A 19465-nucleotide genomic window follows, 5' to 3' on the forward strand; every position below is an offset into this window, starting at 1 on the left:
ACCAAAAATGTGTGTGTGTGTGTGTGTGTGTGTGTGTGTGTGTGTGTACATACGTGTATATACACAATACACACACATACCCTTCCAGTAAGAGGTCTCCTCTCTCCCTCTTTCCCACCCCCAGACGTAAAAGGGAGGATTCCAGGAACCTTTTTAGGTTCCTGGCTTTATTACTCTGCCCTATTTCAATGAAGGGTAGGAGGGAGTTAGACAGGGGTTGGGGCGGAGCCAATGAGCAGGATGCCTGGCTCCTCAGTTCCTACCAGTAAGTCCCTAGGCCTCTATGTCTCTCACTCTACCAGCCTCACCGCCATCTATACTGCCCCAAGAGCCTTGACAACTCTAGAACAGACTCCAGGCAGGAGAAGCTGAAAGGATCTCCTTTCACCCCCTACTTTTGGCCAAAGTCTTCTGCACCACCTGCCAAGGTCAGCAGGTAAAGTGGGAGGGTTACAGCACAGAGAAAAAGGGTGGACACAGACCAGAGTGCTCTTTGCATCCAAACCTTCACCCTAGAATTAAGGAGAGGATATGAGTCTTGAAAGGAGGCGTCCTTTGGGGAAAATAGGTCTAAAAGAGAGGTGAAGAACCTGGAGAAGAAGGTGGGCAGATTGTCTGAAGCAGAGTCAAGCAGTGTGGAGTCCAGGAGGGGAAGAAGTTGTTTGGGTCTCAGAACGTAGAGTCTGGAACTTTAGCCTTGCCCCTGTGGGATCTCCTGGGAGTGTGAAATCAATGGTGGATGGAAAGGAGTTGGGTAGGGAGTTGGGCAGGGAGGTCCAGGATAGCAGCAGTTAGGAGAGGGTAAGAAGTTAGTTGGGTGGGCAGCTACTGAACTGTTCTATTATCAGCCTGCCCCCTATCTTGGCCTTAAAGCTTTGGGATGAGGGGAGAGGCTGTGAACGATTAGAAAGAAGGGAAAATAGACAGCAGCAGAGCTGCCCAGGCGCGGAAGAAGAGGAGGAGCGTAGGAAGTGGAGAAAGTGGCACAGGTCACAGACCTGGACATATTCGGGGAAGGGGGAAGCAGGTTTTGGTGAACTGGAAACCTGGAAACAAGGGCCTTCCCAGAAGTAGGGGCGCTGGGAGCGGGCGCGGGCGCGGGCGGGCAGGCTGGGGTTGGGGGCGGGCAGCTGTGTCGTCAGGAGTGGGGCGGCCCCGCGGCGGCCGCGTTTGCCTGGCCCGTCCCCTCCAACCCAGCTCCGGCTCCAGCTTCAGCGCCGGCGCTTCAGCTCCGACCGCGCGCCCTTCCCCCGCCAAGGTAGAGACCCCGCGAGCCCCCACTGCCCCCTCATGGAGCAGGAGTGGAGCACGGGAGGGGACGACCCACCGGCTGGGTTAGGGCTGCTGGGTCGGAAAGGAGGAAGCGTGACAGCTGGAGTGGGTAGCTAGGAGGGTTTGAGCTGGACCGCGAGGGGCAGCGGGAGGGCTGGGCCAGAACCCGGTAGGCAGCGCTTCCCAGCCCAGCCCTTCCCCTCCATCCCTCCGCTCAGTTGGAGGGATGGTGAAGCTGGAAAGTCCCTTTTGGAACCTCCACAGCACTGCAAGGGTGAAGGATTCTTGTTTGGCCTCCTGGTCCCCAACTTCCCACCCCCATCATTTCTCCACCTGTCACTGGGAAGTTTCTGGAAATACCTGAGCCTGAATCTCACTTTTCACCTTTAAGTAAGAGAAATAAGCTTTACTGAGGAAGAAATGCAAATATTATTGGGCATCTATTTAGCCTCAGAACATACAAGCCCACATCCCCCAACCATGCCAACATCATAACTTCCTCATGTACTATGTACGCAATGACACCTTCCACGGACACACACCACACACACATATTACCCCCTTAGCTAGACAACACTACAATCATCAATGTTTGGGGAGGTTTAATGAGCTTTGAGACTTCAAGCCAAATGTTCCCTCTCAGGACCCACTGGCTAGTGGCAGGGGTGGGCAGGGAAGAGTAGACCCTCCCTCAGTTCTGGGAGAGAGGAGGAGGATACCATTCCAGGTGTGCTTAAGGAATTCAGAAGTACAGGTAAGCAGGCCTGGGCCCTCAAACTAGGAGTGCCTGTCCCTTAGGGTTTCTTGCTGGGGCAGCCTGAATGTTCTGGGGCCATAGCTAGTTCTTGATTAATGGTCAACTTATATTACTTGGAATGTGAGCAATGAATGCTGAAGTGAAAAAGGAAACTTTAAATATTAGCACTGGCTTTGGAAATAATATTTACCTCTTGGTGTCTAGAGTCTGATTGTGACCCTGAGACTGTCACACTCTGTCTGGACCTCAGTTTCCTTCTCTGTAAAATATGAGGGTTAGTGACTCCTAGCTCTGAGAATGTTCTAAGGTTCTCTGCTTCCAAGTCAATTTCTGCCTTTCTCACCCTAAGTCGTGGGTAGGAGCAGGCAGGGAAACCAGAGGAGGGAAGAGAAGGGTGACTCACAAATAGCTGGCAGGCGGGCAGCAGACCCCACCCTCCCAGCCCTGCTATTCGCCTGGGCTAGCCCAGGTTATAGCTTCAGGGTTGGGATGGAGGTAGAGGACAAAACTGGACTTGTTCCAGGTCTTTAAGGCCCCAGGATCCTATAGTTTGCCACCCTTCGGCTCCAGGAGTAGCCACACTTTCAGTCAGAGAAGTCAGGAGGACAACGGAAAAGATCCCAGGAGCCCTTATGTCCAAGGTCCCACCCCAGGAATGTCCCTGGACTCTGACAGTCTAGTTACTAGCCAACTTATCATCCTCCCAGAGGCAAAGTGCAGGGTCCTGGTACTACATGTTTGCATCTGACATGTATTACAAGGGGGGGAAGGTCTATAACTGGGCTTCACTGATTCTGGGAGTCCCTTGAATTTATGTCTTCCTGGCTCAAAGACATCATTTTTCCTAATTTCCAGGTGTTTCTCTAGGTACACCCTTGTATAATAGCTAATGTTTATTGAGTTCTTACTCTGTGCCATGCTGTTTGCTATGTACATTGTATATATGATCTTATTTAATCCCTACATTGTTACTGATTTCTCTAGGTACCCATTTTACCAATGAGAAAACTGAGGTTCAGGGAGATGTAATGACTCATGCAAACACTGGCATTCTAAATCATGCTCAGCTAATTTGAAAGTCCATTCTCTTAACCTCTACTATATACTACTTCTCTAGGTTTAAGACCTGGGCAAGAAAGAGTTGGGTCATTGTAAAAAAAAGAGGCAGGGGAGAAGTGTCCTGCCCTTTCTCCTTTTATCATTCCTTGTTTGCTCCCTCTCTCTCTCTCTCTCTCTCTCTCTCTATCACTTTCTCTCTCAGATTCCATTTCCTAGAACTTAGAGTCATCTAAGAATCCCCACGGGTGATCAGAGAGGCTAATTTAGCCATACATTTCCCATTAGCCATAATACTATTATGTATTCATTCGATCTGTTGGCAGCAGAAGTTGGATTATAGTTGTTGAAAAGGGCCAGATGAGCAGAGTCCTTTCTCCAGGATGTCAGTGTCCCAGAACCCACTTCTAAGTGTTCCCAGAGAGTAGCTGGAACAAGAATGGTGTGCCTCTCAAAAAAAAGAATGGTGTGCCGCATAAAGGAAGGCAGCATAGATGTCCCAAGGGCAGAGGCTGCAGAGAAGATTCTTGCACAATCAGAAAGGAAAGGGGCTGGGCTATTCTTGTAGGCCCTAACTGCTTCCCTGAGCCTGACCCAACAAGCCCTAAATGAGTGGGTGGAGGTCAGAGTCTTTGATGGAGTACCTCAATAAGTGCTTTTTAGCATTATTCATTCATTTGACAAATATTTATTAGCACCTACTATATGTGCTCCAAATTATCTCATATTCCCCTGACTGTCAGACACTCTGGCATCCCATTTAACCATATTTGGATTAATAGTCTCAAAATATGACTCCCCGGCTTTGTATAACCATTTGTATAACCGGTATTGAGCACCCACTACATGTAGGGCACTGTTTTAGGTACCAGGGACACATGGTGAATAAGACTGACAACTTCCTGCCCTTATGGAACTTAACATTTTGGTAGAAGACAAAGAGTAAACACTGATGCAAATAAATAGGGAAGGTAATTTCTACTTGTGATAAGTTCTATGAAGGAAACAAAGGAGGCTGCTGTGCAAAGGAGGGAGGCTACTTTAGGAAGGAAGTTCTCTTGGAGGAGCTGACATTTCAGGTGAGGCAAGAAGTTGACTCTGCCAAGAGTGGGAAGGGTGTCCCGGGCAAACAGAGCAGTAAATCTCCTGGCCCTGAGCAGGGAAGAATTTGGCATGCTTGAGGAACAGAAAGGAGGGCAGTGAGGCTAGATGGCAGTGTGTGAAGGGAAGAGTGGAACAGAGGAGGACACAGTGACAGGCAGAGGCCCTAACTTGTGGTCCTTGGGCTGGAGCCTTGGGTTTTCCATTTAACAACTCCCTTAGGAAGTCCCAGCTTCTCTGAGCTCCAGTTTCTTCATCTGTAGGATTGCTATACCACTAATTTCCTGTCTCACAGGATTTAATTCTAATTGTTACTACAATAACAACTACCATTTCTTGTAGGCACCCAATATGCCAGGTATTATACAAGGCACTTTTCATGTGTTATTTTACTTAAGTCTCACAACTGTGAAATATATTAATAGGTTATCATTCTCCCTATTTTAGAAATGTAACTTGCCCAAGTCACACAGTGGTATTAGGGCTAAGAACAGAACCCAGATATGACTGACTCGAGTTCTGTTTGACTCCAAAACCATGCTATACTATTCTAATGTAAGATATATTATTGTAATTGCTGTTATTGAATCATCAAGTCGCCCTCTCAACTTGCTGCGTGGGCAGGATCCACGTGACGGCTCCTCCTTGGTACCTGGGTCTAATAGCCAAAAATTGGGGCTCCCTATAAACACTGCTAACCTAGCAGGGTGGAAAGAAAATCCCAGCATCCACGACTGCAGCGCTGGCCCCACCATCCCGGTCCCGGGACTGGGAAACCAGGTGGGTGTTCAGAGCCTCTTCCCCTACTTCCTCCCAACCCCCTTCCCCAGTGGAGCCCCTCGGAACGAAGGCGAGGCGGGGCGGGGCCGGGGCTAGGGACCCGGCCACACCTGGTTCTGTGTCGCGCGTCAGAAGCGCTAGAGGTCGTTGAGGGGCGTGGGTGGCTCGGGGAGTGGGTGGCTGAGCGAGACTGGCGACCCGGGCTAGAGGCGGAGCAAAATGGGGTCATGTTCGGGAAGGCGAGCTACTGCAGTAAGAACCACCCGGAGGGTGGGTTTTTCGGGACAGGACGGAGAGGGGAGAGCACAGGCTAGGGAGAGACTGCAGAGATTGGGGGTGGCAGGAGAAAGTGCAGGAACAGTTAAGGGACACACCCACAGAAACACATACAGACTGGGAAAGCCGGGGTGGGATTGGGGAGATAAGGGTGGTCGGATGAACCAAGACAGATTGGGGAAGAACTCGGAGAGGGAGAAGGATCCAGAAATGAAGGAGAGAAAGTTAGAGATGAGTCAGAGAAACAGAGACAGAGGACAGACACTGTCTGGGAGAGTAGAGACATAGGAGAGAGGGACACAGGGAAGGGAAGAGATTTAGCAGGGACTCAGAGACAAGGAAAGAACAAAAATAATAATGGGAGTAGACAATGAATGAAGCAGATGGAAGAAAAGACATGCAGACAGCTGGCTCTTCCCACTGCAAGCTCTTGTCATCTTCCCCCAGGCCTACCCTCTGAAGAGGACCAAGCACCGGCAATACTACTACGAAGCTGCCTTTGTGGCCATCCTTGAGAAAAAGAGACAGATGGCCAAGGAGAAGGGCCTAATAAGCCCCAATGATTTTGCCCAGCTGCAAAAATACATGGAATGTGAGTCTTCCTCTCAGCCCTTCAATTCTGGAGACCCTACCAGAGAGAATCCCTCATCCTTGTCATTACACCCCCTCTCTCACAGTTTCCCCAGTGGCCTTGAGCTAGTCTGCTCCTCAGATATGCCCATGACTGGGAAAAAGAGGAGAGGGAGACAGGGAGATGCCTGAGATCCCAGCTCTCTAGCCACCTTCTCTATACCTAGACTGCTTGCTCCAGTTCACAGAGAAGAGGAGTAAAGAGTGGTACCACTTTGGAGGATCTGAAAGGTTTTTCCTTCTGTAGTTCTCTGTTTCTTCTTGGAATTTCTTCTTTCTTCATCTCATTCAAACCATTTTTCCTGCTGGATGTCTGGGTGGGACTCCTGCAGAAGGCAGGGAGAGCTGAGCTGGACTAATGCTGTTCTCTTACTCTCTTCACACCCTAGACTCCACCAAAAAGGTCAGTGATGTCCTAAAGCTCTTCGAGGATGGCGAGATGGCTAAATATCTCCAAGGAGATGTGAGTGACAGCTGGGAAATCCTTTTTCCTTGACCAACTCCTCTCATCTTTGTTTTTGCTATTCCACTGGGATCCCCAACTTCCAGGGATTACTCTGGTCCCATCTCTTGGCTATCCTCCCACGAGATACTCCAGTGTCCATTGTCACTGCAGCTATTGCTTTAAGACAAAACAAGAGATTGTATTAACTCAGCACTTGGCCCAAGAAACCATTCTCCTGCCTCAGATATTTCTCAGCTCTGTGCTTATTGTCTCTGTCCCCATTACTCCCAACTCTTCAGTCCCCCAACTCCCACCCTGCAGACTCCCCAGGGTAATGCTCACTCTCGTGATAGGCTATCGGGTACGAGGGATTCCAGGAATTCCTGAAAATCTATCTGGAACTGGATAATGTTCCCAGTCACCTAAGCCTGGCACTGTTTCGATCCTTCCAGTCTAGTCACTACTTAAACGAGACTGTGACAAAAGGTATGGTCAAACAGATAGGAATGGGTTGGACCTCGGAAGAAAAGTCAAATTAATGTGGGTTTGGGAATGAGAGCTGATTTGAGTCACATGCTGTGGGCAGGTGGAGGGAGAGAAGTGGAGGGTGGTAAGGCTGGACTAGGAGCTAGAGGAAGGAAAGCTAAACGGAGAGAGTGGGAACAGAGAAGAGAAGAGCCAAATTGGAGGGAACCCTGACCTCAGATCTGTAGTACTTTTTTGTAACCAGATGTGGTGTGTCTCAGTGATGTCTCCTGCTACTTTTCCCTTCTGGAGGGCGGCCGGCCAGAAGACAAGCTAGAATGTGAGTTGCCATTCTGAACTGGGGGTGGGGGTGGGTAAAGGGAGAAAGACGTGTTCCCTAGCCTCCCTTCCCTCATTCTTTCAGGATTCATAAAGGCTGACAGGGCCAGACAAAGGTGGGGCCAGAGAATGAGCCCATTTCCTCTGTTCCCCCAGATTTCTGATACCTAATGCTATCCACCATAGTAACTCCTATTCCTATGTCTTGTACATTTCCATGTAGGTGGCCTGGGATGGTCTTGGGGTATGGAGTGTGTGCCACCTCCCCTGTCAGATTCACTGAGGGTAGAATCTACACCTGTTTCCCCTCCCTTTTTGTCTCCTTTCTCAGTCTCATCCCAAGCTCTAGGCTCTCTCTTCACCCAAAAGCTCTCTCCTTGTCTCTGTTTCCCCTGTATTCTGGTATGAGTTCTTTAAATGTCTCTCACAAACTGACCCTGGCCCCCCTAAAACACCCTACAGTCACCTTCAAGCTGTACGATACGGACAGAAATGGGATCCTGGACAGCTCAGTGAGTTGGGGAACCACTGGGTATGCTGGGCAAGGGAATATGTGTCCATTTGTCTATGCCCTCTGCCCCAACTCTTCCAGGGTTTTAGAAAACAGAGGAGGCTAGGGGGAGAGGTTGGGTCCTCTAGAACTAAATTTGGGATTAGGTCCCAAGCTTTTGACCCTCAAAGAGAAGGCTGAAGACAAGAATTGGTGGCCTGCCTTACAAACACAAACACATTCATTTACTTGGCAGAGGCACCTGAGAATGAGAGATGGGTCTGGGGGTGGAATCCAGGAACCCTGATTTCTGAAAAAGAGTTTGGATAGTGGTAGCGAGGGGGATATGGCTGTGGCTTTTACCCTCTTTGCCCCAGGAAGTGGAAAGACTTATCCTACAGATGATGAGAATGGCTGAATACCTGGATTGGGATGTGTCTGAGCTGAGGCCGGTAAGGCAGTTCTTCATGTCCCTTCTTGTACCTTCTTCCCCATGAGTTATGCCTTACCCTGTTTCTGACAGGCAGCCTGGTTTGCTTGACTGGGATGGCTGGGTTGTGTGTCCTAAAAGACACTGGAGAGGTGTCGGGTCTGAGAAGCCACTCATACCAAAAGTCCCTTCCCACTCTCTGCTCAGATTCTTCAGGAGATGATGAAAGAGATCGACTATGATGGCAGTGGCTCTGTCTCCCTAGCTGAGTGGGTCCGAGCTGGGTCCACCACTGTGCCACTGCTAGTGCTGCTGGGTCTGGAGATGGTGAGTAGAAGAGATTTGCACGGATGGGTAAGACAGCTGCGTTGGGTTGTGCACATTGCGGTTGGCCCTCCAAGGGCTTAAACACTCCCCAGTATCTGCTGTGCCCTCCCAGACTCTGAAGGACGATGGGCAGCACATGTGGAGACCCAAGAGGTTCCCTAGACCAGTCTACTGCAACCTGTGCGAGTCGAGCATTGGTCTTGGCAAACAGGGCCTGAGCTGTAACCGTGAGTGATGGGACCTGGGAGTGTGGGAGAAGAGGGGTAGCCTGGCTATCTGTGGGAGCATGGCGCTCTGAACTGAAAGAGATTTGGGTTTGAATCCTAGGCTCTGCCACACACTAGTTATGTGACCTTGGGAAAGCTACATCACTTCTTTAGGTCTTAGTTTCCTAAACTGAAAATGAGGTAATTGTGAGCATTAAATAAGTTGGTGCAAGAAAAGTGCTTCACATGGTGCATATGTATACTATAAAATGCAATAAAAAGCAGCTATTAGTACTATTGTTGCACCTGGGCCTCCCTTGCATCACCCAGCTCAGTGCCTGCCTGGCACGTGAATGGTGTGGGGACAGGCATGGGTAGCAGTTGCTCTTTTAGGAGGAAAAGTGAGGAAAAGCTCTAGCCCGGGCAACACAGTGAGACTCTGTCTCAAATAAAAAAAAAAAAGTGAGAAAAAGGCACAGGTCCTAGAGGTGAGCCCCCACCCCAAACTTTAATTCTCTGCCACACCCTCACAGCAAGGGGTTGTATGTCTTATTCCAGTGAGTGATCCTTCCTCACCCCTAGGTAAGGAAGAAACAGGGGGAGGGGCTGCAGCTAAGGCTCTGACCTTCTTTCCTCTCCCTCAGTCTGTAAGTACACTGTTCACGACCAGTGTGCCATGAAGGCCCTGCCTTGTGAAGTCAGCACCTATGCCAAGTCTCGGAAGGACATTGGTGTGAGTAACCTCATGACCCCCGACTTCGCCACCCCCATCCTGGCCCTGCCTTTGGCCTGTGGCCGCCCTCAGCCCCTTCCTCACCCAGTCCCTGCTCAGACCCTCCAGACAAGGGACTGCCTTTCTCCCCAAGGTCCAATCACATGTGTGGGTGCGAGGAGGCTGTGAGTCTGGGCGCTGCGATCGCTGTCAGAAAAAGATCCGGACCTTCCACAGTCTGACCGGGCTGCATTGTGTATGGTGCCACCTAGAGGTCAGTTTGGGAGCTGTCTGTCTCTCCAGGCTGTGCCTTAAGGCCCTTCCTGGGGCTGCCCTCTCTCCACAGGCCTGCCTGCCACGTCTCCCTTACAGCTACAGCTGCCCCTGTTCCCAAGGGCTCTCTTTCCAGTCTAGACCCCCAGGTTGGGAGGTGGCAGGGTCCCCTCCATGATCTGTGTGCTTTCAGATCCACGATGACTGCCGGAAAGCCGTGGGCCATGAGTGTGACTGTGGGCTGCTCCGGGATCACATCCTGCCCCCATCTTCCATCTATCCCAGTGTTCTGGTGAGACCCTTGGGCAGCAGCTGGGAGGGGACAGGAGTGCCTCCCCGATTTCCCATAAACATAGAATTCCATTTAGAACAGAGAGACTATACTTTTAGGATTCAAGTCAGACTCATCTGTTTAGGAATTCACATGCCATCCAGCTTTGCTTCCCTCTGCTTTCCTCCCCTCTCAGGCCTCTGGACAGGATCGTAAAAACAGCAAAACAAGCCAGAAGACCATGGATGATTTAAGTTTGAGCACCTCTGAGGCTCTGCGGGTACAGGGCTGAGGGGCTTGGGCTTCATGGTGGGGGGCAGTTTTTCACTCATGGCAAGGAATGAAGTGGGAAAGCCTGGGGGGTGATTCTAGCTCTCTAGAAGCTCCACCCTGGTAGGGGAGGAAAGAGGGAAGGGAAAAACATCTTGGTGGAATGCCAGTCTTCTGCCCCTGTCTCCAGGGCCCACCTTAACTCTGACAAAATCCTGCTGTCTTTATCCTTATCTTCTTCCCCCAATGCAGATTGACCCTGTTCTTAACACCCACCCACTTCTTGTCTTTGTCAATCCTAAGAGTGGCGGGAAGCAGGGGCAGAGGTGAGGAGAGATACACTGGATCTTCTAAGATGAAGAGGGAGGTCCTAAAGGGCTTGGAGGGAGGAAGGGAATGTGTGTATGGAAGGGCATACCTTGAGGAGGACATCAAGAGGGTGGGGTAGGCTAGGTGCGGTGGTTCACACCTATAACCCTGTCTCTACAAAAAATTTTTTTTAAAAATTAGCCAAGCGTGGTGGCATGTGCCTGTAGTCCCAGCTACTTGGGAGGCTGAGGTGGGAGGATCGTTTGAGCCCAGGAGTTCCAGGTTGCAGTGAGCTGTAATCGTGCCACTGCACTTCAGCCTGGGCAACAGAGTGAGACCTTGTCTCAAAAACAAAAAAAGAGGGTATGTGTTCACTTTGGCAGCACATATACTTAAATTGGAATGATACAGAGAATATTAGCATGGCCCCTGCACAAGGATGACACGCAAATTCATGAAGTGTTCTGTATTTAAAAAAAAAAAAAAAGAGGGTGGGGTACAGAATATCACCCTGCTCTTGCCCCCACCATGAGCTTTCCTTTTTCCCTCACACAGAGTGCTCTGGAAGTTCCAGTATATACTAAACCCTCGACAGGTGTTCAACCTCCTCAAGGATGGTCCTGAGGTGGGGTGAGTAAAGGTTAGGGGCTGTATCACAGTGTTTTTGTGGGTTTGTGTATCTGTATATGTTGGGAGAGAGCAGGGGAGTGTGCATGTTGGGAGAGGAGGGCTAGAGGACAGCAAAAGGCCAGAATTAAGGATGGTTTTTTCCCTAGGGCCCCAGGGTATCCCATCCTCTGTGCTCTCCAGCCCATCTTTGCTCTGCGCTCAAAGTATGAAGATACCAGTTTTTCCCAACAACTGAGGAGTGTCTATAACTCTCCCCATTGTCCTTTTCTCTGCCCTTAATAGGAACTCAAGTCTTTTGACAAAGAGGAAGAGGGTCTTAAGAAGTAATCTGCCTGCCCAGGAGTTGGGTAGCATTGGTCTTGTTATCCTCCTTCATCCTTTCTCTCCTCTTTTGTCTCAGGCTTAGACTCTTCAAGGATGTTCCTGATAGCCGGATTTTGGTGTGTGGTGGAGATGGCACAGTAGGCTGGATTCTAGAGACCATTGGTCAGTGCAGGGAGAGGCTCCAGGAATGGGACTGGGGCAGTAATCTTGCAGAGCTAACTCCCTCCATCCTTCTCACCTGCTTCCCCAGACAAAGCCAATTTGCCTGTTGTGCCTCCTGTTGCTGTGTTGCCCCTGGGCACTGGAAATGATCTGGCTCGTTGCCTAAGATGGGGAGGAGGTAAGTAGTTAGAAATTGTTTTGCTGGGGTATAGAGAGAGTTGGGTAGCAAGGGAAAGGCACACAGAGAAGAATCTAGGCATGTAGTATAGAAAGAGATTGGGAAAGAAGAGAGGCATAGACAGAAAAATTTTTTTCTTTTCTTTTTTTTTTTTTTTTTGGTAGAGACAGGGTCTCCCTCTTGCTCAGGCTGGCCTCAAAATCCTGGCCTCAAGGGACCCTCCCACCTCAGCCTCCCAAAGTGCTAGGATTACAGGCATGAGCCACCAGGCCTGGCCAATTTTAGACATTTTGAAATTATATATTTTGTGTCTTCGTTGTATATTCTGCAAATGAGACTCTCATAGGAGTTTTCTGCTAACTCAACCTGAATCATGACAATAAAGATATAAATACAGCACTAATGAAAATTTGTGTTGACATTGAATGAAATCATAAGGTTTGGAGAGAGGGAATTGAAAGGCATATCACTGTAGGAGCTCTGTGGAGGATGGATCGGAGGAAGGAGACAGGATAGGAAATTACCTGTGTTGCAGTAGTCTAGACAAGAGATGATGAACACAGACGCCTAGGCAGCAGCAGTGGCGATAATGAGGTCGAAGCCACAGCACTTGAACTGATGAGTTATGGAGGAGGAGGTAGGGACAAGTCTAGGTTTGTGGACTGAGCAGATGAGGGTGCCATTGATTAAGATGGGAAATACAGGAGGGAGACCAGTTTAAGGAAGAAAGATTCCATCTTGGACACGTTGAGGTGTCAGTGGAGCAAGCAGATGGAGGTGTTGTGGTGGGTAGCTAGAAATAGATGTCAGGAATTTAGGAGAGAAGTCAGGGCTGGAGATACATGTTTGAGAGTCATCTACTCCTAGGTGTTAATTGACATTTTGAGAGCAGATGAGATTACCCAGGGAAAGAGGCAAGAGAAGGTAGACAAAGACAGCAAGATCCTGGTAAACATCATATTGAACAGTTGAGCAGAAGAAGAGGAGTTATTAAAGAAGTGTCCCATTGCTGCTGTAACATATTACCATAAACAGTAGCTTAAAGCAACACAAAGTTCTTATAGTTCTGGATGTCAGAAGTCCAAAATGGGTCTCACTGGATCAAAATCAAGGTGTTGGCAGGGCTGTGTTCTTTTCCAGAGGCTGTAAGGGAAAATCCCTTGCGTTTTCCAGTTTCTGGAGGTTGTCTGCATTTCTTGGCTCAAGGCCCCCCTTCCATCCAGCAGTGTTATCACTCCAACCTCTGCTTCTGTTGTCACATCTCCTTCTATGACTCTCCTCCCCTGCCTTCCTCTTTCACTTACAAGGACACCTGTGACTATGACTACTTTGGGACCATCCAGATAATTCAGGATAATCTCAAGATCCTTAATTTAATCACATCTGCAAAGTCTCCTTTTCCGTGTAAGGTAACATATTCACAGGTTCTTGCGGGGTGGTGGGGAGACTCTTATTCTGCCTACCACAAAGAATAAATAGGAACAGTCAGAGAGTATCCTCTGTAACTGAGAGTGACATTTCAGAGGTAAGTGAGGAGTTTCAAGAGCTAAAATGAGGGCCCAATATGGTGGCTCATCCCTATAATCCTAGCACTCTGGGAAGCCAAAGTGGGAGGACCCCTTGAGGCCAGGAGTTCAAGACCAGCCTAGGCAACATAGCAAGACCTCATATCTACAAAGAATAAAAAATTAGCCAATCGTGGTGGCATGCACCTATACTCCTAGCTACTCTGGAGGCAGGAGGATCACTTGAGCCAAAGAGTTTGAGGTTGCAGTGAGCTATGATGACACCATGGCACTCTAGCCTGGGCAACAGAGCGAGACCCTGTCTCAAACAGAAAAAAAGAGTTAAAACAAGAACTAAAGATATACTATTGGTTTTGGCAAGAATCATTGTCAATCTTTGCCAAAAGAGTTTCGGCAGGGGGCTGGGTGCGGTGGTTCATGCCTATAATCCTAGCACTCTGGGAGGCTGAGGCGGGAGGATTGCTTGAGCTGGGAGGCCGAGACAGGAGGATTGCTTGAGCTCAGGAGTTCAAGATCAGCCTGAGCAAGAGTGAGACCCCTTCTCCACTAAAAATAGAAAAATTAGCCAGGCATGGTGGCATGAGCCTGTAGTCCCAGCTACTGGGAAGCCTAAGGCAGGAGAATCACTTGAGCCCTGGAGTTGGAGCTTGTAGTCAGCTAAGATGATGCCACTGCACTCTGCCCAGGGCAACAGAGTGAGAGTCTGTCTCAAAAAAAAAAAAAGTTTCGGCGATTCGGCAGGGTGGGATAGGTGAAATTGGGTGAAAGGCAAATTACAGTGGGTTGGACCGTCAGTGGAATGTGAGGAAGTGGAGACTTATTTTTTTAATCTTTTTTCCTCCCTGACTACAAAAGAATACATGCTGGTGGTAAAAAACAGTTCAAACATTTCAGATATACCTGCCAAGAAAGTGAAAACTCCTTGTAATCTACTCCCTAAAGTTTCAAGAGCTATTCCTCCATGTTCTTCTTTCTAGACATCTACTAGCATGTAAACAACAATAAGATCATTTTTAGATGTTTTGCTTCTTATTTTAACTTAAAAGTTCATATTGGTTATCATTATATTTCAGTAAAGTTAGGTTGCCTCACTCTTTTTAGGACTGAATAGCATTCTATTGTGTGAATGTGTAATACTTTATTTAGTCGGTCCCTTATGGATGGACATTAGTGTAGCATTCAGTTTTTCACTTTTACAACCCATGCCGAACCCTCACCACATCTATCTCTGCACACAGATATGAACATTTCTCTAGGAGAGATTTCTAGAAGTAGAATTGCTGGCTTAAAGAGTATTAACGTTTTACTAGTTATTTTCTTTTTTGAAAATTACACAAAATAATCAGTACATTGTCACCGTAAAAGATTTAAAGACTCTTCACATACATAAGTCTTCACATACAGGTCTCCTCTATCCTGTCCCCACCAAATTCCACATACCTTCTCAGAGATAAACACTGTTTCCTTTCTGTACTCATTTTTCTGTTTTTACACACACATTTTACAGGCTCACATTTTAAAAAACATAAATGGGCTGATACTACACACTGTTTTGGGATTTTTTTTCTCATTGAATATGCCTTGGAGATCTTTCCATGGTAGTACACTATAGATAGATTCCACTCTGTATATAGTAGCTGCACAGTATTTCGTGGCAATGATCTGCCATAATTCATATAATATTCCCCTATTAATGGACATTTAGATTGTTTCCAATTTTTTTATTATTTCCAAGAGTACCTCAACAAATATCCTTGCACATCCATCTCTGTGCACATGTGTTAGTTTCTGTAGGAGAAATTCCTAAAAGTGGAATTGCAGTGTCAAAAGATTTTTTTTGTAAAATTTGATAAACATTGCCAAATTGCTTTCCAAAAATGAGTTAGCAATTTATGCTGCAACTAACAGCAAACAAGAGTGCCAATTTATTAAACTGATTAACACTCGGTTTTCTCAATCTCCTTATACTTTGTCAATCTGATAGGTAACAAAAAGTTAACTATTGCTTTTTGATTCTTTTGGTAATATTGAGCATTTTTTCATATGCCTATTAGACATTTGCATTTTTTTTTCTGTGATGGGCTTGTTTGTATTATCTGCACATTTTTCTATTGGCTTTTTTTTTTTTTTTTTTGAGACAGAGTCTTGCCCTGGGCTAGAGTGCAGTGGTGTCATCCTAGCTCACAGCAACCTCAAACTCCTGGGCTCAAGCGATCCTTCTGCCTCAGCCTCCCGGATAGCTGGGACTACAGGCATGCGCCACCATGCCTGGCTAATTTTTTCTATGTATTTTTAGTTGTCCGATTAATTTCTTTCTATTTTTAGTAGAGACGGGGTCTCACTCTTGCTCAGGCTGGTTTCGAACTCCTGAGCTCAAACAATCCGCCCGCCTCAGCCTCCCAGAGTGCTAGGATTACAGGCGTGAGCCACCGCACCCAGCCTCTATTGGCCTTTTTAATACATTGATTTCTAAGCATTTTTTGAATGTTGGGAAAGTTAATCTGTTATATGTGCATTTTTTAGCAGTTTGCATTTTTTTAAGATGTATGTTTATTTATTTAACCATACAGAAGTTTAAAGTTTTTGGTTTTGTCTTGTTTTGTTTTTGAGATGTGGTCTTGCTATGTTGCCCAGGCTGGTCTCCAACTCCTGGGCTCAAGCGATCCTCCCATGTAGCTGAGATTACAGGCTCTCGCCACTGCAATTGGCAAGTCTTAAATTTTCTTTTTACCCCATGGAGTAGATGCATGTGGACTTAAATTTTAATATAATTATATTTATTTATCCATCCATTCCTTTTTGGCTCCTAATTTTGTACCCATTCAAAGATTATAAAAACATTCACTGATGTTTTCTTCTAGTACAAATCCTGCTTCATTCTTTTGCATTTGAATTCTTTGATCCATCTTGAAATAATTTTGGTATATATAAGGAGTGACTTCTACATCTAGCACTATTTATTGAAAAATCTATCTCTTTGCCATTTATTTGAAATGTCATCATATACTAAATTTCCACATATACTTCAGTCTATTTGAAGTACTCTATCCTTTAATATTGAACTCCTTATTCTATTCATTATGCCAGTATAACACCGTTGCTTAATACTATGTTCTGTCTTGTGGAATGTGGAGAGAAAGCAAGGTGGGGGTAGAGATGAGACAGAGAGATTATCCCCATTTGTCACTCACCGTTTTTAGCATTTTCCTGGATATTCTCTCCAATCTTCCAGATGAACTTTGGAGTCATTTTTATTTTTATTTATTTATTCATTTATTTTTTGAGACAGGGTCTTGCACTGTCACCCAGGCTAGAGTATAGTGGTGTCATCATAGGTCACTGCAGCCTCCCACTCCTGGGCTCAAGAGATCCTCCTGCATTATTCTCCTGAGTAGTTGGGACTATAGGCGTGTGACACCATGCTAATTGTTTTCTATTTTTTGTAGAGACAGGGTTTCACTATGTTACTCAAACTGGTCATGAACTCCTGGGCTCAAGTGATCCTCCTGCCTCGGCCTCCCAAAGTGCTAAGATTACAAGCATGAGCCACCATGCCTGGCTGAAGTCATTGTTAGATGTGCACACACATTGGAAACATTCACCCTCCACAACAGTTTGGAGAAAAGGGTCAACAAGAGGCTGACCTAAGATTGGCCCACAGGAGTTGTGACTAAGCACCCTGCCTTTTCACGGGCAGGACCAGGGCAGAGGATCCCTGGGAATTTGTGGAGCTGGGTACAGAGAAGAGGTCTTTCTGGGAACCAACACTCAGTGCTCACCTGTCTTCTCCACCCCTAGGGTATGAGGGACAGAACTTGGGGAAGATCCTCAAGGATTTAGAGATGAGCAAAGTGGTTTATATGGATCGATGGTCCGTGGAGGTGATACCCCAACAAACTGAAGAAAAGAGTGACCCAGTCCCCTTTCAAATCATCAATAACTACTTCTCCATCGGTGTGGTCAGTGGAGTGGGGCTTGGGGAGAAAGGAGGAAGTGGGAGCTAAGCAGGCAGAGGCTGGTGGAGGGCAGAAAGGGAAGGCGGTGGTTAAGGGAACACAGGGAAATTGGGAGTACGATACAGTGGTGTGAGTCAGAAGAAAAGAACTTGGGACACGCTGCTCCTTGACTGGCGGTGGGGAGGAGAAGGGGAGAAGGGGAGAGAGGGGAGAGGGAACTCTGTACTGAGAGGGAAGGCAGGCCTCTGCTCTTACATACCCTGAACTCTCCAGGATGCCTCTATTGCTCACCGATTCCACATCATGCGAGAGAAATATCCCGAGAAGTTCAACAGCAGGTGAGGGAAGGGAGAGAGGGGTGTGCGTATACAGAGTGTTAGGGACCAGGTTGTGACTGAGTTTGACTCAGAATGCTTAGATGGGCAGTGGCACCTTTAGGAAAGCCCCCAGCCAAAGCTACCCTGGTTCCCATGGGACTGGAGTTGTCACTTACCATCTCTGCAAGCTCTGTGTAACCTGTCCGCTCTCTCCTGGGCCTTGTGTTGGGGCTGGTGCAGAATGAAGAACAAACTATGGTACTTCGAATTTGCCACATCTGAATCCATCTTCTCGACGTGCAAAAAGCTGGAAGAGTCTTTGACAGTTGAGGTGTGTGCGATAAGACCCAACCCTACGTCCTTTTCAGCTTCTTATATCCAAGTTTCTCCCTCCAGACACCCTTAGAACTTCCCATATTCTTGAGCCTATACTTCTATGACCACCCAACTCTCCAACTCTGATTTTGCAAGTCCTCAAGATACACTAGTCCCTGTTTCCCTCCATCCCTTGCCCACCTCCAAATCCTGGCATTCTTTGTCATCTGCTGAAGGAAGTGGTCACATCTGTGATTATGCTATGAGATGAGGATTTGTTCCCTCCTCAACTGGCGCTGTGCCCCCCTCCCTTAGATCTGTGGGAAACCGCTCGATCTGAGCAACCTGTCCCTAGAAGGCATCGCAGTGCTGAACATCCCTAGTATGCACGGTGGCTCCAACCTCTGGGGTGATACCAGAAAACCCCATGGGGATATCTATGGGATCAACCAGGCCTTAGGTGCTACAGCTAAAGTCATCACCGACCCTGATATCCTGAAAACCTGTGTACCAGGTGAGAGGAGCTGCCTTGGGAGCTGGGCGGGTAGGACTAAGGGAAGATGTGACTCTCTTTGGAGACACCCTGCTTATGTTAAACCTATCTACTTCTCACCCCCAGACCTAAGCGACAAGCGACTGGAAGTAGTGGGGCTGGAGGGTGCAATTGAGATGGGCCAGATCTATACCAAGCTCAAGAGTGCTGGACATCGGCTGGCCAAGTGCTCTGAGATCACCTTCCAGTAAGGAAGATTCCAACCAGGGGCTCTGAGGGAGGGAGTGGGCCAGGATAGCAGAAGTGTCATGGGAACGGTAGGGAGAGGCTTTACTAGGAGATCGTCCTCAGTGAAGAGGGTCTCAAAGTCAACCTGAGAAGTAATGTTTTGGTATTCAATTGGTAAGGAAATTTCCATCAATCTTCCTTGGTCTTCCACAGCACCACAAAAACCCTCCCCATGCAAATTGATGGAGAACCCTGGATGCAGACACCCTGTACAGTGAGTATTGCCTATGTTTGCCAAAAACTAAACCCTCAGGCCCCATGGATCCTACATCTCCATTCCATAGCTTCTGTACTTGCCCCTGATGCCTGAAGTTTCCCTGCATACCATTCCTCCCCAAACCCTGATTCCCCAGCCCCTGGCTTCCCTACCACGGCCTCTCCAGGAACCCAGTGACCCAATGCAAATCCCACAGATTTTCCCCTAAATCTCTGATGCTCCAGCCCCAAAGCACCAGGTCCTGCCTCTGAACGTGCTCCCTTCTCTTCTAGATCAAGATCATCCACAAGAACCAGATGCCCATGCTCATGGGCCCACCCCCCCGCTCCTCCAATTTCTTTGGCTTCTTGGGCTGAAGGGGACACCCTCAGCCTCTAAGCCAACCTTGAATCCACCTCCCTGTCCCTAGACTCTACTTCCTAGGCTCTGTACATTGCTTCCACACACTCCTGCCAGCTCCGGGGAGTGTTCCTTCACCCTCACAGTATTTATTGTCCTGCACCACCTCACTATTCCCCGTGCACACATGCAACAGACACATACACACACACCACAAGCCCATACATTGAAAGTGCCTCATCCAAATAAAATGACTTTCTTTTTCCATTGGGATGTCTGTTAAGTGAGTGGTACATTTCCTTCTTTTACAC

General features: G+C 47.8%; 1 protein-coding gene across 1 annotated transcript; it reads left to right on the forward strand.

The window, feature by feature from the left end:
* The first annotated feature begins 1201 nt into the window (after positions 1–1201).
* On the forward strand, positions 1202–19439 carry DGKA (diacylglycerol kinase, alpha 80kDa). Its single transcript, XM_012652948.1, has 25 exons — positions 1202–1258; positions 4783–4966; positions 5690–5834; positions 6262–6335; positions 6671–6803; positions 7048–7122; positions 7584–7633; positions 7989–8063; positions 8249–8368; positions 8481–8595; positions 9219–9307; positions 9441–9560; positions 9753–9851; positions 10027–10110; positions 10353–10426; positions 10965–11039; positions 11440–11525; positions 11614–11703; positions 17028–17188; positions 17459–17523; positions 17743–17833; positions 18133–18331; positions 18437–18557; positions 18752–18812; positions 19088–19439. The coding sequence occupies exons 3-25, from the start codon at positions 5771–5773 to the stop codon at positions 19169–19171; spliced, it is 2205 nt and encodes a 734-aa protein (XP_012508402.1). The 5' UTR covers positions 1202–1258; positions 4783–4966; positions 5690–5770; the 3' UTR covers positions 19172–19439.
* The last annotated feature ends 26 nt before the right edge of the window (positions 19440–19465 follow it).

The sequence above is a fragment of the Propithecus coquereli genome, unplaced genomic scaffold, assembly GCF_000956105.1.
Source record: "Propithecus coquereli isolate 6110/MARCELLA unplaced genomic scaffold, Pcoq_1.0 Scaffold111, whole genome shotgun sequence".
In the NCBI taxonomy this organism is placed as follows: Eukaryota; Metazoa; Chordata; class Mammalia; order Primates; family Indriidae; genus Propithecus; species Propithecus coquereli.